The sequence below is a fragment of the Coffea arabica genome, chromosome 10c (genome assembly GCF_036785885.1).
Source record: "Coffea arabica cultivar ET-39 chromosome 10c, Coffea Arabica ET-39 HiFi, whole genome shotgun sequence".
NCBI classification, from domain to species: domain Eukaryota; kingdom Viridiplantae; phylum Streptophyta; class Magnoliopsida; order Gentianales; family Rubiaceae; genus Coffea; species Coffea arabica.
Genome location: NC_092329.1, coordinates 29,218,105 through 29,236,314, shown reverse-complemented (window position 1 = coordinate 29,236,314; position 18,210 = coordinate 29,218,105). Strand labels below are relative to the sequence as shown.

The 18,210-nt window shown below is 35.2% G+C and overlaps 2 protein-coding genes across 3 annotated transcripts; one reads left to right on the top strand and one right to left on the bottom strand.

Annotated features, from left to right (window-relative positions):
* The first annotated feature begins 1,407 nt into the window (after positions 1-1,407).
* LOC113715104 (uncharacterized) lies at positions 1,408-8,658 on the top strand. Of its 2 annotated transcripts, XR_011822465.1 has the most exons (7): positions 1,408-1,901; positions 3,856-4,026; positions 5,132-5,366; positions 6,594-6,816; positions 6,958-7,132; positions 8,307-8,427; positions 8,521-8,658. XR_011822465.1 is itself a non-coding variant. In XM_072069357.1 (6 exons), the coding sequence occupies exons 1-5, from the start codon at positions 1,485-1,487 to the stop codon at positions 7,097-7,099; spliced, it is 1,188 nt and encodes a 395-aa protein (XP_071925458.1). In that variant the 5' UTR covers positions 1,408-1,484; the 3' UTR covers positions 7,100-7,132; positions 8,307-8,429. The 2 variants fall into 2 exon arrangements, 1 of the variants encoding a protein (XP_071925458.1); XM_072069357.1 differs by lacking the exon at positions 8,521-8,658 and having other exon boundaries at positions 8,307-8,429.
* Positions 8,659-12,847: 4,189 nt separating this feature from the next.
* On the bottom strand, positions 12,848-15,524 carry LOC113713724 (alcohol dehydrogenase-like 7). The gene is made up of 8 exons (XM_072068714.1): positions 15,457-15,524; positions 14,925-15,072; positions 14,767-14,797; positions 14,586-14,654; positions 13,821-13,957; positions 13,672-13,718; positions 13,250-13,572; positions 12,848-13,155 (listed from the first exon to the last, which is right to left on the bottom strand). Exons 1-8 carry the CDS (start codon positions 15,522-15,524, stop codon positions 13,094-13,096), a joined length of 885 nt encoding a protein of 294 aa, XP_071924815.1. The 3' UTR covers positions 12,848-13,093.
* Between the last annotated feature and the right edge of the window lie 2,686 nt (positions 15,525-18,210).

The following is an 18,210-nucleotide window of genomic DNA, read 5'->3' as shown; positions in this document are numbered from 1 at the left end:
ATGATTTTATTCGAGAAATGGCTATTCCAATGAAAGCAAAATTTGAGAAATATTGGGAAGAATGTTCTTTGGTGCTAGCTATTGCTGTGGTGCTTGATCCTAGATTTAAGTTGGCTTTAGTAGAGTATTATTACAATGAACTTTATGGAGAATGTGGTGAAAGATATGTGGATAGAGTTCGTAATGCTATTGCTGACTTGTTTGTTGAATATGGAGGTGACCTTGCTCCTTTTTTGAGTTATGTTGGAGATAATATAGGAGAAGAGACTTCTAGTTGTGGTAACAAAAATATAGACGTAGAAGATGATGATGATGAGTTGTCTGATTTTGACAAATGGTATCAGCAATCATGTTCTTCTACTATTCTTGCTAGCCAAAAATCTGAATTGCAATCATACTTGGACGAGCCTGTATTTCCAAGAAAAGATGATTTTGACATACTAGGCTGGTGGAAGGCAAACAGTCCAAAATTTCCTATTCTTAGCAAGATGGCTCGTGATATTCTTGCAATTCCAGCTACTACTGTGGCATCGGAATCAGCATTTAGCGTTGGCGGAAGGGTAATTGATGAGACCCGTGCTGCTTTGCTTCCTGATGTGGTCGAAGCTTTGATAACAACTAGAGATTGGTTACCTTTGAAAAAGAAAAGAAGTAAGTCCTTCATGTTTATGTTTCTTTTGTTGTTTTTTCTTTTTAAATCCATATTACAAGTTTGTTTGGTTGAGTTACTCTAGAAAGACTAATCTACTTTCTTTCTTTTTGTTTTCTTAGAAGTATTTGGAGAAGATTTGGGTGATTCTTCTAAAGTTCCCAAGTTAGGGTGATGTATTTGAGTAAGGCCAATTTGATTTCTTTCTTACCTAATTTTTTTTTTGTATTAGTTAGTAATTTGTTTACAAATATGTTGTATCCTTGTTTTTGTTGCAGAAAATTGTGAAACATGAGAGCCATGAAGACTATTGTAATCTACAGGACTTCATTAGTTGGTTGATGTATTTGATATTTATGTTTGATTGGACTTTTTAGAAATTGTAATTTGTTGGATGTCATATTGGCTTTGTTGCTAATATTGGTTTTGTTGAAATTGTAATTTGTTGGATGTTGGACTTTTTAAATCCTTGTGTTTGTTGGATTAGATTATATGAAATAGTTTGCTACATGCTGTTTTCTTCTTGTTGGCTGAAATCTGTTAAGTGTTCAACTCTTGAGCTGTGGTGAGGAGTTACTTGAACAGGTTTTAACGGGTCTGATTGCCGGGTAGACCCGGCCCGAATTCGGGACCCGTCGGGTACGGGTCCGGTGACAGATTAGAAGACCCGTCGGATATTCGGACCGAATCCGGAACTAATCTGGTATAACGGGTCCGGGTCCGGATATATGCATTCCGGCCCGGACCCGGCCCGTTGACAGGCCTACCGTCACCTTCGACTATTCCTGCAAAAACTCGACCTTGGTTAGAAAAGAAGCCATCAGTTTTTACTTTGATGGCTTCTCAAATTCAAGCCAACAATCTCTATCATCGTCGCCATTTTCTTGTTACTTTGTCAAATGCTGATTACCCTTTCGTTACTTGCACTAGCTTATCAATTTCAGCTGCAAAGCCAAGAACCAAACCAAAACTGAAACCTCAGAAGCTCAGTATTTGTAGTTCCCTTCTATCATCGTCATCTTCAGTTTCTGATAAAAACCCACCTGATGCTTGTGAAGAAACTAATGAGGCAGATGCCAGAACTTCAGATTCACAGTCAATTCAGAAGGAGAAAAGGATGAAGAAGAAGAGGGTTTTTTTCTTGGATGTGAATGCTCTTTGTTACCAAGGGAACACTCGCAGTTTACACTCTTTTGCTCATTGGATTTTCCTTTTCTTCTCCCAAGTCAGCCTCTCTGATCCTGTCATTGCTGTAATTTCTATCTCCTTCTCCGTTTCTCTCTGTTTCTTGATGAAGATTAATTCCATATGCATGAATTAATGAATAAATTTGAGTAGGATAATGGAACTTATTTGTGTGTAAATGAGTTCTTTTCATCATTTAGGTTAAAGTAATGCAGTTTATCGAGTCATGGAAAATGGTGGAAATGAAGGAATTTGGAGCCGTGGGAATGTCCCGTTGAAATCAAAATACTACCCGTTAATGTTGCTTCGATGAACTGAATGCCTTAATTGAGAATTTAATTAGAGCTCATTTGATGATTTCCATAATTTTGGTTTTCGGATTTCGTGTTGATTGTAAGGTGAGGGGAATTGTCTACTGAGAGTACGAGGTTAAATGGTGCTTCAGACTGGTCTACGTTCTATTCAGCCTTCTCTTCCTTGCACTATATTTGGAACTTTTGGAGAGAGGAAAAGAGAACTTCTATGAGGCTGGTGAAAATCAGAAAACGAAATAAGAAACTAAAAAAGTTAATGGTTTTTAGGATTCGGGAAATTGGAGGAGCTGACTTTACCATAATACAAATATTTGGGAAGGAAAGAACCGCTTCCTGATTTTACATGTTAAACCTATTTTTGGTTCAAAATAATTGTTTCTATAAGGGGGAACTCCTCTATTATATATGTGTCATTAAGTAGCATTTCTCTTAAAAAAACAAAAGTAGCATTTATCTTTTGTTTTGTTTTCACCCTACATGTGCAGAGAATAAAAAATTGAGCCCTGTAGTTGAAGATGTTCCATTTGTTTTCTTTCTCTTGCTTGATGCAGAACTCCGGAATAAGCAATTTGCATGCTAATCCCCTAACAAACTGCTCATTCACCTGCTGATGAGAAAGAAATGGAGTTCCTACCAATAAACTTCTGACCACATAATTTAGTGGTGTTACCTCTCTCTCTCTCTCTCTCTCTCTCTCTCTCTCGGTTTAATGTTTTTCAGAACTTACTCATGGTAGAAGCTCCAGGGACATATTTCTTAAAGTTAACTTTTCAAAAGTGGGACTGTTTAATGCTGTTGAATGATTTTAGTTTTAATTTGGTATTCATTTTGTTAACTCCATTGATTGAAATTTTTAACAGTTTAGATATCATGAAGTGTATTTATTAGGTTCGTTTCAGCTTCACATGATAGAGTACTCTGTCTGGTTGTTTGCCTGGGAAGTTATCTCTGAGGGACAATGGTTGGAATTTTTGCATAAAAGCAATCAGTTTTTCTTGGAAAGCAATTTGTTAGGAATTACAACAGACAAAATTTAGGCTTTGTGTGGAAAGCAGGAGGCTGTTTGAGGAATGTTGTGTGGAAGGGACAGAGAGCTGGCACTTTGCCATTCGATTTTCTTTCACCTGTTTTCAGTGACCTAGTATTCAGTATTATCTTTGTTGTTTGTTACAAAAGTAGAAAAAATGAAACAGATGGGTTTTTTCTGAGGTCAATCAAGAATTGCAGGTTACTTTTCCTTATTTTGTAAATAATGCCTTGCTTTGTCGTGTTGACATACTCAACTGGTGAAATTGTGGGGGTTTCACCAACCATGATGACATAAACATGGGAATCATGGTCATTCAGCTTACTCTACTTTCTGTTAATGTGGAAATACTGATTTAGTTGCCATGGCATGTAACATGACAATATTCATGCTTAAGAATTGTAATAGTTTTAGCTTTTAATACAGATGTTAAATTTAGGACATGATTTATTTCAAAGGGACAGCACTCAGGGTTATAGTCTGTGTTGCATTGAACATTTTTTCATCTCTCAAGGGTGGAAAGGATGGAGTGGTTGGTGAAGGAGGGTGGAGGTGGCAGTTGAGATTCTCTGTAAATTTTCATATGATTTACCTCCTGAAATTGTGATTCTAGCTTTTGAGAAAAAAAAGTTGCTGTGAACATTGACTCGTCTCTGGTCCTTGAATGAATTTCTTTGCAGGTTGTGGATGGAGAAAGAGGAAATGAGTACCGTAAACAGATCTTGCCTTCGTATAAGGCAAATAGAAGGATATTTTCACAGCATTTTTCTTCATTAGGAAGATTTCCAAGGAATAGAATTGGGAGATCACATAAGCTCGTCTTGAATGTTCTTCACGGTTGCAATGTGCCTGTCAGTTGATCTTCTGATTCTTTCGGACTCCTTGAATTTAAATATCTGAATTTTTAGTCACTTCAGAAAGAGGATATTTGTTTTCAGCATTTGAGGAGTGTGCATTGTTGAACAATTTACTCTTCTAAAACTTAAGCGGTTATACAAGACAGTATTTATCATATCATTAACCTAACATAAAGGTTTTGTACCTAAATTTGAATGTCTATTTCACCTTGTTAATATTCCTTTTGATACTCAAATTCAGTAATCCGATCCAAAATACTATAGATTTATTTAAGAAAAGTATGATCCTTGTGATTTCAGGGAAACAGAACCTTTAACTTACTGATGAAAAACTTGAAAATTAAAAGATTTTTCCTGAAAGAAAATGATCATCCCAAGCTCCTTGCTTGGGAATAAAATGGAAGAACGGAGAATAATACCTTCCACCCTGGGATTCCATATCAGCATTCTGCTCTTCAGTCTGATGCTTTTCCACGTGCTTTCTCCAGGTCAAAGAATGGAAAAGAATTAGATGCCTTCCTGAGCTCTTGGCTCATAGATTGTATCGATAACATTAGAAATATGTTCTTCCATGTTACCATGTCTCACTTTTGCTGATTAAATATCTTTAGATACACACATGTATGCATATCCAGGACCATGATCATTTGTATTTTTGATGATCTGAAGATTTTATACTTCACAATCTAACCACCAGCTGTGCCCATCCCATCCATCTTGCTACTATATTGATTGACAGCAAGATGGAACTATAGAGTTGGTTAACTGATGCTTTGGTCACCTGCCCGTATTTATGCTTTTGCTTGTCTGGGTTTCATATTTCCACTCCACACCTATTTTGATCAGATGATTTTGCAGAATATGGTGTGCCTTAAAAATAAGTCCTTCCAACTTATGAACTTCTGAGACCTATCCGTTCAGCCACATTGACAGCCAAATATCATGAGTTCTGCAATATTGTTTTGTTGCCTATTATTAGATCTTTAACACCTCCAGGCAGTGATAATTTCCTTTATTTATAGAATCTTGACAAGGCTCAGATCAGTTAAATTGCTGCGTCTGCGCTGAGTACTTAGGTTCGTTTAGACATGATATGCAGGTTGTGAAAATTGAGGCTCATGAAGCTGATGATGTTATAGCCACCCTAGTAGAACAAGTTATATCAAGAGGATACCAAGCTGTTGTTGCCTCTCCTGACAAAGATTTCAGGCAACTGTTATCACAAGATGTACAAATTGTACTGCCCATGCCAAAGTGCAATAGATGGTCATTTTATACCCTAAACCACTACATAGCCCAGTACACTTGTGATCCGCAATCTGATTTAAGTCTGAGTAAGTTTTTAATTTTTTTTTGGTTCTCTTGCAAATGCTACTCTTCCATAGGTTCTGTATTGCTGGAGCTTAGGTACTGTCTCTTGCAGTTTGATTCTCGCATCATGTCTTACTCTGGGAACAAAAGCAGGTTGTATCTTTCAAACAGTGGCAAATCAAAGCTATACCTCCTCTTTTTTTTTTTTTTTTTTGTGCAGTAAGCTTCTGTACTTTAACGCAATTCAGAATGAAATATATGCACCGCAAGAGTCTCATTTTTACCTTCAACTTGGTAAACTGTAACTAATTCAGAACCCATTTTCTTATTCAATCAGTAATATATACACTGAAATCATTCCCAAAGCACTTTCTTTTTCCCAAATGCAGGATGTGAGTTTTTTAATGTATCCTATAATTGATAGTTTTTACACTATTTTTTCATGATTAATGTGCTTTTTGTTCTGAATCTAGTGCTAACTCTGTATGCTGGAGTTTTACATCCCCTGTTGTAATTTTTTCGATTCCCTTTCTGATGCTTCTTTAGTGACAAATCTGTCTGTAATGCTTATTGGAAAGCATGTTGAAACATTGGTCTAACTAAACATGGAGATAATAATACTGATCCAGATGTAACAAATGATGATTTTGAGGCTTATGAAGGAAACAGTCTAATTTTGTTGGCGTACTCCTTTCCACAGAGGAGCTTGCTGGTTCTAATTAACCAAATACTTTCACCTTTTGTCTTTTCCTGTTTTGGGAAGTTTGCATGTCATAATCGACTCTTTAACTGATTGATTTCAACAAAAAAAAAACTTGGAAAGGCATCAAACTTGTAATTACTATTCAAGTAAAATTATAAAAGGAAGCATATATGTTTTATTTGACTGTATCATGACAACTTTTTACTTCTGTTTTCCAAACTTATCTCAGTCATATGACCACCCATATTCTGGTCATTATTCATAAGTACCTAATGGATAAACAAAAAGTTATTTTATGTTGAGAAATGAACAGATATTATTAGAGTTGAGCCTCTTCCACAAACAGTATTTCAGTGATCCAGGATATGCAGAACATTACTTGATCATGAAAATACTATTTCTGGAAGAGATTCAACTATTTTTCGTTTTATTTCTCAGCCCAAAGCATGAAGATTTGTTCCTTGACATGTAATGCTTCATCATTTCTTTTTAGTTTTCATTATTTATTTATTTTTAATTGTAACTTCCTGAAGCTACTGTTACACAGGATGCTTCTTGGGTGATGAAGTTGATGGTGTTCCTGGAATTCAACATTTTGTTCCAGGTTTTGGTCGAAAGACTGCTTTAAAGCTCTTGAAAAAGCATGGGTCTCTTGAAAATCTACTAAGTGCTGCAGCTGTAAGAACTGTAGGCAGAGCATATGCCCAAGATGCCCTTATGAAGTATGCTGATCATTTAAGAAAAAACTATCAAGTCCTTTCCCTGAAGAGGTTGCTTGTTTTACTTTTTTGTTTTCAATTATACTCCTTTAGGAATGACTAAGCCCTCTCCCTTCTCCAATCCTGATGTCCTTTCAGTTTATTATTGTTGTCAACTTTAAAACATGGTGCACCTGAATTGTTTTATTTCAGGGATGTTGATGTACAAATCGAGGACAAGTGGCTTTCTGGGAGAAATTGTTGTAATGATTTGGTTGTATTATCCAACTTTATCAACTTATTGAGGGATACTGAGAATCATGATGGGCAAAGTAAATATGATCCAAATGGTTAAGCTTTGAAGTGACTCTTCTGAAGTCTTTAAAAGGTTGGACCATTCCCCTCCTACTACTTGTTTGAGATTCTTCTGTACCCTAAATTAATTTAAATCTTCCATTGCAAAGTTTAAATTTTCCTAGCTCTTATAAGGTAAAATTTTGTCATCCTTCCAGTTTTATTTAGTAAATGCTGATGCTTCTGCTGCTCATAGTTAAGATTATGGGTTGTTGTGTATTCTTAATAGTCAGCTATACTAATTATCTAGTGAGAGTTTTTTGCAGGTGTCATTTGAAGAATCTAATGATAGATTAAACTGATATACTTCTCTAAATGGATCTGTATATGGTTTTGGATCTGCAAGTGTACATATCATTTTAAATCAATTATATTTTTTCTGAACCAAAGAACATCAGTATACATCTGAACCTTCATTTCCATTGTTCTCTGTAGGATCAAAGAGGTGGAATAGAAAGACCGTTATCTATATGCATAGAGGCATGAAAGAGAAATATGCAGTTTATTTGAAGGCAATTGATTTAGAAATCGTATTGTTCTGTTATCAGAAAGAGGAGATTTTTTGGGGGGGGGGGGGGGGGGGGGGGGGGGGGGGCGGGGAGGGAGGGGAGGTGGTTGGGGATGGGGAGCATAGGGTGATATAGCCAGCTTTTGCAATGAATTAACCTAGCTTTAAAGCAGAATAGGTCTTTAAGTATGAATAAAGAGACTGTTGTGCTGTGGTAAGAACATTTCCTATTAAGATTACAAAATAAAATCATGGAACTCTAGCAGCAATCTTTTGATTTATAGATCTTCAATAGTTTGGGAAACTTATGAGGGGAATTAAGAATGAAATATATCGGCCATAAGCAATTGTAAGCTTTTGATTTGAATATTATATTTTCATTAACAATTACATAATAATTATACTAGCTAGCTTCTCCAATTGTTAATTATGACAAATCTGCTCAGCCTTTTTGGTTCTCTACGGACATCTTTTGACTTGTAGCCTCTGCTAATTATCTCACGTTACATTTTTTCTTATGCTTATATTGCAGATGTAAATTTTGTTTCTTCATTTTGTAGAATACCTTTTTTTTTTGTTTATCTTCTTGTAAAACAAAGACGTCACAATCAAAAGAGCTGTCAGTAGCAGATGCGTAAAGTATTAGTGTAATGTGAGGCTCAATTTTATTCATTGATGTTGCTGGTGGTGACATTTTAAGGTATGCCGTCAGCTCTCAGCAGGGGTAATCTCAAGAAATGGTATCATGTCCTGACCCAAGGACAGTAGTTGATTTCAGCAGCATTTGCACCTCAAGGTGAACTTGATCTATGTAGCACACTGTAAGTTCTCATCTCCAATCTTGCTCTCCTGGGGTTATGACTCTGTTTAGTTGTGTAAAATGGTAATTTCATGTCTTTTTCCCCCTTTTTCAGGAAGGATGTATTTCTAGTACTTTAGGCCTACTAGAAGATAATGGAGATTAGATAAATAAACTGCTTGGTGGCTGTTAATGAAACAGTCATTTCATAAACTGTTGCAGTAATCTATGAAGATTTGCTGTTTGCATACCAGTACTTTTTTTTTTTTTTTTGGATAAGTGGGAGGTCTTGAATCTAGAACCATCTACTTACAATCCCTTCACCCTTACCATCCAACCCAACCCTCCTCACCTTGCACACCAATATTGTTTAATCCTTGGGCTGATAAATTATGTGGAACATAGTTGTCGAAATCGCGATCCGGATCGTACGATCGTACGATCCGGATAATCAAAATCGATCCGGATCGTATTCAGAGTCGCAAATCATATTAATCTATGCAGGATCGCGTAGGATCGTAGTAGGATTGGTAGGATCGTATAGGATCGTACGATCCTACAATTTTTTGTAAATTTGTGAACTACGAGGCTCCATTTTGCAAGTAAATGAAAATATTTGTGGTATATTTGTAATTTATCAAAGAATTGCAACCTTTAATTGCAATTAAGAGCTTTTGGTAGGATCTTACGATCCTACGATCCGATTCCGTGAAACTAAAATCGATCCTACGTAGGATCCTGATTTTACAAACCTTGATGTGGAATACTGGAATAGGGTGGTAAACAAATTTTGGAGATCCCCATGAAGCTATTTCTGTTTCGTGTGGTGTTTTGGTCAATTTTGTATTCTAAAACTGCAGCTTCTTCAGTGTCTACAACAGGCAGTATGTACGAGTTACTCGACTTATTATCATGTGTTCACTCTATTCTGACATTCTTTTAAGTATCAGCAGTTGTTCAAATTCCTGAACCATGTTGACTACGGAATATTTATAAGGAAATTTTCGTCATGGTGATAAAGAAACAAATGAAGTATTCAATGCAACTGACAGTCCACGATGCTGTAATGGTGAATACCTTTAGGACGACCTTATCTGAGACAACGTGCTATTGAACTGGTAGCTTAGTTGTTGGATGCTTACTTCATTATAGGTGGTAACAAGTTCCATATCTAAATATCTTTCCCCAATATATTGAACCAAAAAAAGAAAGGGAAATTTGCCAAATTGGTCATTTACACTTTCAAAAAAAAAATTTTTAATCCCTCACATTTAAAATCAATCATAATAGTCCATCGAATATAAAAAAATCCACCCAATTGATCACAAATCTCATTTTCGCTTACTTCTCTCGTCAAAAAGCGCACATCTCTTTCACGTGCCCATAATTTTAAAGGCAAAAATGAAAATATATTTCATTTTCTCTTTTTTTATATAAGAAGGAAATGTAAGCCACCAAACCTTTTTTTCCCCTTCCCTCCATTTCTTCAACTACCAAAAAGCTAATTGTAAGTTACAACCCTCTAATCAAAGAAGCAAATGTCAATATGGTCACCTACGAGTAGTAGAAGAAGAGCAAGAAAAGACATTTAAGAAAAATACACTGAAAATAATCAATGATCAATGTTATTGTGACAAAGAGCTCATGATTATGACTTCTTGGAAACCTACAAATTTAGGAAGGAGATTCTATGGGTGTCGAAACTATGAAGTAAGCCTAAGCACATTTCATTTTGGTTGTCTTGAAAAAAATTGGTTTTTAATATGAGGTGAAAATTGATTCTTAATACCTGATGTTCTTGCAATTTAGGTGAATTGTGCTTATCATTATTTCAAGTGGCATGATTCCTCAATGTGCAGTAGATCAATATCAATAATACCTACCTTGTTAAAGACTATCAATCGGCTGGAAACTGAGCAAAAAAAAGAATTTGAAAAGAAAATTTATTTTGGGCTACTTTGCTTGTTTCTTGGATGTGCATTTTACTGATTATGTTGAACAAGAGTTTAACTGTAGTCTAAAGAGGAAATGAAGCATATAAGGTAAAAGTAATATGATCTTTGCACTTTCGTCGCTTACACAGTTGTTTGTGTGATATTGAAGAATGAAGAAGTTAAAATTTTCCTTATTTAATTGAGGTTTATATTTAGGATTTTGATAGTTGATGTGTTTCTTATAAGAAAATGAAATATGTTTTCATTCTTAAAAGGAAACAATGTATTTTTTACAAGCACATGAGAGAGGTGTGCACTTTTTAGATAGAAAAGTGAGCAACAATGAGTTTGGGACCAATTAAGAGGACATTTCTATATTTGAGGAACTATTGTAATTGATTTTAAATGTGAGGGACCAAAAATTTTTTTATTTAAATGTGAGGGATCAATTTGGTAAATTTCACAAAAAGAATTTATTAACAAAATTTGGTGATCAGATGCCTCATTTCTTCCACTTTTGACGACATTTAAGGTACTAATGTTTGAACATAACAAAGAAAAGTTGATCATAGTACAAGTATATATGATAAATTCTAGTTATAGTTCACTATTTGATTATAACAACATCTCTTCGTAGAGAAGTCTATATTCCCTCAGTTCCAATTTGTTTTTCGTGTTTCGAGAATCCAACATTTTAATAATAGTGCTTTAATTGTGATTTTTGTACTTCTCTTTCTAATCTTATCCTTACAAATTTAAATTTTGAATTTGAATGATGACATGTATATGATTAAATGAAGAGACTAAATTAGAAGAAAAAACCTACAAGGTAATTTGAATTTTTTTTGTCATCATAAATATTTTAGAAAATCTTAAAGTGGAAAGTATGACACCTTTAATGGAATGAAGGGAGTAATACGTATGAATAAAAATCTATGGCCCATTATACTGAATACTTTCAACCGTTTTGTTTTTTTTTTTTGTTTTTTGGGTACAAATAATAATAATATTAAAAATCTATTAGTAAGAGTTTATATACAGAGCCAGCTAAAGGCCCCCAAAATCCATAGATAGTGAAAAATGGGTTTACATGGAAAAGACAAAAAATCTTTATTAGTTTCAACATCTATTTTTGCAAAAAAGTCAGCGCGTTGGTTTGCTTCCTGGTAGATGTGTCTATTAGAGGTGCCTTTGTGTCACGGGTTGCTTTTCCTATAAGCCAACACGCCGTGCGGTACTAGCGATCGTTCAACATTTAAACTATGAACAGTTAGTTAGGTTAGCCTAAACACTAAGTGCGCAGAAATGTGCAGAAACTAGAGTCGTGAGCAAAGAAAAAAAGTATCGGAGGCAAAGGAAAGTTTGTATTACACTTGTGAACACTTACACAAGATTGATTACAAATGAGGGACTTGACCCTATTTATAGGCAAGTTAAGAAACTATACAACTCTCTAGAGAATTCTAGAGACTTGCACAAAGAGTAGTACTTTTTTTGTGTAGGCCCTCGATCTAGTACCTATACTCTGTGCAAGTCTGTAAAATTCTCTAGAGAGTTGTATAGGTTCTTGACTTGTTTATAAATAGGGTCAAACCCCTCATTTGTAACCAACCATATGTAAGTGTTCACAAGTGTAATACAAACTTTCCTTTGCCTCCGATACTTTCTTTCTTTACTCACGACTCTAGTTTTCGCACATTTTCACGCACTTAGTGTTTAGGTTGAATTAGCTAATTGTTCATAATTTAAATTTTGAATGATCGCTAGTATATCGTACGTTGTGTTGACTTGTAGGAAAATAAACAACCGTGACACTTGGAAGCTGTCCAAGAGGGCCTGCAATCAAAAATTACAGCGGAAAGGTTGTGATTTTGAGAAGTGATGATTAATGATCAAATCCACAATTACTTCGGCATCCAACTCAATATGCAGGTGGGTGACAGTTGAGTGATTTACTAAATAGCCCATCTCTTTCAATCATTTTATACGTGACTTGTTTTGCAAATGACTTTCTTGGCCTGATTTGCTAAATTAAGCCCACCTCTTTCAATCATTTTGTACGTTACTTGTTTTGCAAATGATTTTCTTGGCCTGATTTATTCCAGGTCTACCATTGGGATTTGATTGTTTCTTTTTTTTGGTTATGAATAATTTTGAATGCCAAAAAAGGTCCGACTTTTAGGGTCCGTTTGGTTGGACTGAAAATATTTTCCCTAGGAAAATATTTTCAGTCGAAGTCATTTTCCTGGAAAATCACTTCCTTCCCCATAATTTTCCAGTGTTTGGTTATTAAGTGAAAATATTTTCCAAATTCCTTTTTTCATAATTTTCCGGCGTTTGGTTTGTCACTGAAAATATTTTCTGATATATTTGTTGATATGTTGCAAATATTTTTTTTACTCTCAAAACATTTATTTCGTTACAAGTTAATTTTAGTTTCTATCCATTGTAATCAAATTATCATTTCTATAAAATATCTATTCATATTATACCATGAATTCTTAAATGGAATTATTAATGGAATCTTGGATTTATTCATAATTTGTTAATTCTTGCTGCCGACCAATGGAGCTTTCGATTAGCAAAGTCCAAGGTCAATTACCAATAAACCACCTTAATATGTACAGCAGCTCAGTACAGAGACAGAGACTGCTGGTGCTAGGCCAAAAATTTAGCTTCATGCAGCCTTGTGCAAATGTCAATCTACAAAGAGGAGTTCTAGCAGAATAGCACTTTCGCCCTCATTTTCCTCTGTTACACGGATTCTATGCTTTCTATCATGGAAATCCCGGCACATATACACTTGTTCTTGAAATCTGCAACAGAAAATGTGAAAATAGGTCCTACGAACAATAGAAGTTCAAAACGAATCGAATTGAGCCAGGAAGAATCGAAGCGAATGGGCATTACCAGTAGATACTCCACAGCCAAGCAGGCATGCTCTACTGGCTGGAAGTGCAGGATCTACTTTTGTAACGTGAGTGATGTCCACCACAGTGTACTCACTGAAACCTGATGTGTAGCCAAAGTGGTAAATTGTCTCTCCTTTGGTATCAGAAAATCGGCTAGTCCCATCTCTAATATAAGGAGACAATTCGAATCTCAATTTGGAGCATTGGTTGCTTTTGATGGATGTGCAATCAGGACATTCTCCGCAGTAAGCCAAGAATGATGGAATGACAGTGTCTCCCACCTTTACATCCTCGATTCCCTCTCCAACGCTCTCCACAACCCTAAATTAAACAGAATCAAACATGATCAGAAATTGACTAAAATGCTTTGAGCAAAGTCATGACCTTGTTAGTACTTGTAGCATGAATGAAAATACTCACCCAACAGTTTCATGACCAAAAATTCTTGGATAATATCCATGCGGTTCCTTCAAACAGAACAAACGAGTTTGTCAGAATTTGATCAAAGTACAGATTCATGTGCAAAGTTATGCTGATCTGCGTGTGATTAGAGGACATGAGATTCATACTTTGAGCCTCCAGAAATGGATGTCACTGAAGCAGAGGGCGGAGCACAAGACTCGAACGCGAAGCTCACGGGCTTTTGGAGGGGCAACTATTATTTCCTCTATCACTAATGGCTCCCCTGCTTTCCTGGCAACGGCAGCTGCATCCAACAATCAAAGTAATTACACATCTTCTGGCAGATTTCAAGAACAAGTGTATATGTGCCGGGATTTCCATGATAGAAAGCATAGAATCCGTGTAACAGAGGAAAATCCGTGCCGGGATTTTTGCCTATAACTTTTGTCTATTGTCTCTTTACAGCAGGAGTAATGACTCTTCTGCAGATCCAACCGTCCTAAGGACATTGGTAGAAAAGCTACAACTAACTGGAATATCAGACCTTACTCAAGAGTCACTGACTTGGGAAGATGCCCTGCTTGTGTTTCATTTCGTTTGAGGAAAGATTTCAGTATATTAAGACATAAGTATTTCCACGGTTATATTCCCTTTTCAATCAAGCAGCTGCAGTAAGAATCAGCCCGTGGCTTCACAAACTCAATGAATTCACTAAAACTTTTACAAATGGTCTAAAACCCCGAAAAATCAGCAGCCAAATTAATTCATTAGCATCAATCAAATCAGATTTAACCCTAATCAGGTAAGAACAAACTAAAACAAAAGCAACCCACAAAAATTCATTCAAATGGAACTTCAAGAATCTACACCAGTAATTCTAGACAATTTTTCAAAGGAAAAGGGAGGAAAAAACAACTAACAAGAGATCATACCTCTGGAAATACTTGAGGAATCTTCACCCTTGTTGGAAATGCTATTGTAGGAACGGGAATCAGATTGTGCTTATGCCGTCAAACAAGCTTCTGAGGCTGCATAAGCAAACGCATCCACAATGGCGGGCACAGCTCACAAACAAAAAGCTGACTGAAGAGAGAGAGAGAGAGAGATGGTTACCGGCCGCAATGGCAAAGTCTAGTTCCGATGACTAGAGAAATGGACCACACAAACTCACACTCACACAAACGCATCCACACATGACCGTCGATATTGGCAGCTTTTAAAGGAAAAAAAATGAGAGAGAGAGAGAGAGAGAGAGGGAGATGACCTGTTACCTCCGAAATTGGGTCTTTGTCGGAGTTGGAGATGCCGCCTGCGAAGAAGGAGGGATTTGTTTGCTGATGAGATGTCGCCGGCGGCTTTTGGTTGGACTGAAAGCTTTTATTTGCCGGAGATGAGGAGATGTCGCTGCGAAAAAGAAGACTGCATTTTAGGAAGGAAAATAACTTCACAAAGACAGATGAGGAAGTTATTTTCCTCCTCTGGATGTAATTTATTTTCCATCGGAAATTATTTTCCCAAAATAATTGACAACCAAACAAAAGAAAATATGGAAAATGTTTTCCGGAAAACCTTTTCCTTCCAAACAAACAGACCCTTAGTTCTGTCTTTTTCATGGACATGATTATTGCACTTTTACTCTCAAACATCTAGTAAGTCAACTTTGTTCCAACTAGTTAACTACGTTGTGTATCACTCCTTGATTAAAACAAAATACGTGGAATCCCAAAATTGCAAAGATATTATACAATTTCAGCAAGGGTTATTGTAGTAAGCCCCCTAAACATAATCATTTAAGCACTTTACCTTTCAAATTTACCGCAAAAAGTAACTGCTTGATAAATGGCGAAGTATTCTAAAGTTAGCAATTGCATTCTATTAGTACTCTTTGTAATAAGCTCCCAAGGAACTTTTATAGTGAATTTATCTCTGAATTCATTTTAAAAATTTTGTTTTTCTTTTTTCCTTCTCTCTCTCTCTCTCTCTCTCTCTCTCTCGTAATATCCTTATTGTTCTCCATTCTCTCTTACCATTAATAAAAATTATATTATTGTTTTTAAATGAGTAATCACAAATTTTATTGTTATGCATTTGTTTAAATAATATAATTTCTAAATGAAAGATGCTTTGTAAGACAAGTAAGATATAATTTATTATATTGTAAAGTTTAGTTTCCTTAACTTTCTTTGGCTTAATCTTTAATTTTGTGGGATGTTGATTATTTGTTAATTTTCATCATGAAATAATTTATCGCAAACTCCAACACTAATTTGTTGTAGGATGCAGTTGGTTTGTTGCTTGCATTACAAAGTATACATAATCTAGAAATAAAAAATGTTTCTATATGAACATAAAACTTGGAGCTTGTGATTAGTCAATTATTAATAGTGATACAAAAGAAATAAAAGAGAAAAATGAGAGGAACAAAGAAAAATAAAATAGTTAAAACACTGGGGTAAATTACCTATAAAATTCTTTAATGGGCACTGTGTAACTAAGTTCCTAGTTTTGGTGGTAAATTGCAAACTAAAGTTTTGGGTTATCACATCTCTCTAAAGTTGCTTGCCTTCTTTTTATTTTCTTCTCACCTCACGATATGATGGAATAGAAATTTTTTCCTAGCAAGATTACGACAATTCTGATCGAGAATTGCCAGACGGATTTGAGAACGAAGATTTTGACTCCCACTGGATGTCGTTTAAAAGCCCTTCCAGCAAGGTATAGTTGGAAACAAAATGATTTGTTTTTTTGTTATTCCACTGAAAAATTGACTATTCTTCTCCATATTCATTGTTCCTTTTTGTTTTTGTTTTGATTTTATCGTAGTTTTAGATGACAATGAAGGAGAGGATTTTGCTGGTGAATTGAAAATTGTACCCTTCGTATTTTGTGCAACATCTGTTCCTTCTTATTTAAGTTTTATACATCTTCTGGCAAAATTTTCCTGTTTAGTCCACACTTTTCCTCTCTCCTAGGTGATTGATCGATTTTGGATGCTAGCATATGCAGACCCAACAAATTGGTTGAGATTTTATTAGGGTTGCGGTGGTGGTATCCTGCAAGAGAGTAGATGAAAAATAGCAGCCAAGAGGTTAGACCATCATGTTTCTTGAAAATTGCCTGATTATATTGCTTTAATTTATTTATCTTTCATTTGATTTGATTGTCAATATTTTGTTGAAAAATATGTGGGAAATGACTTAGACCCTATATGTGAAACATAGTAGTATGTCGGCATTTATGTGAAAAGTAGTTAATTTAGGAATGCATATAAGGTGTTTGGTGAAATGTCAAAAAGAAATTTGCATGATATGATTGATGCTTGTACGGGGTTAGAAAACACCAAACAACTTGATTAAAACCACAGTTGACGAATTTCAGTTATCAATTTTTTAAATTAATTTTTATTATATCTCCTCATTCCTATGTTTTAGATACTTCCAACACCGGATTCATAGACATTTACGATGCAAATTTTTAAAGATTCTAAGCAATGCAAAGTAAAGATTTTAGTACGTTGGTCTCAAAGTTATCGTTGTGTTCATGGTACTATTAGAATCCTTTGTTTTTTTTTTTAATGTTTGAATACATGAATTTGATTCTAGCAATTCCCACCGCCATGCAAAGAATTAGCTTTGATACGTCTATTTGCTCAAAATACATCGTTGAGATCGATAAGATTTAATACAAAAAGGATTCGGCATGATATATATTCTAACACTGGAAAGCATTATTGTTTCTTTAAAAGTAGCAGTAAAATCACCCTTGCTTTGGGCGCCTGATGAATCATGAATTGGTCGGAGCCTACCTGAATCTAATTGTACCTACATATCACTGATCAATGACAAAAAACAATCTTGAACTATATTTGTGAACTTTGAAATTTCCCTGGTTTGAAAAACCAGCCAAACAATGTATTTCAATTGAGAATGTAAATTCAAACCTGATAGGATCATCCTATGGCCTATTGCAATCAGATTCACCGCATGGATGCAATAAGGAGTTAATGGATAGTAATTGGTTTCAGATCATTCCTCCTGGTCAGGTAATGTATAGCTTGCTTTTATTTTTGTGTGAAGACATGAAATATAATTGTGCTGTATTTGCATTTGTATAGGCATTAATGTGGGCATGCAATCCTTCATTAATCCAAAGTCATGTACGAAACACTTGCTTGTTAGGAGACGAAAATATTCAGGTACATTTTTCCTTCTTCACGCCTAAGTTTTATGTCACTTATTTGCTATGATTATGTGTTGCTGTGGCCTTTTTTTTAATACAAATCTTGTGATGGTTTTGTAGTGAATGAACCAAATTTCAGCCAAGACCATTAAGGAATTTTATTCTTGAGAGGGTACAAATTTTTTTGTTCGTCTTTGCTAAAAAATTTTAGGATGATTTAAGTTTCTTCGAAGGTAGTTTAATGTGTTTTGATTGTAAATCTGAACATAATCTCCTTAGTTTGCAATTTCTGGTGTTTACTTGTTTTATGTGAATAATTTCAGCTTTCTTGGAAAAAAGTTTGGTGAATGATGGCGTTTAATTTCAAGAATTGGCATT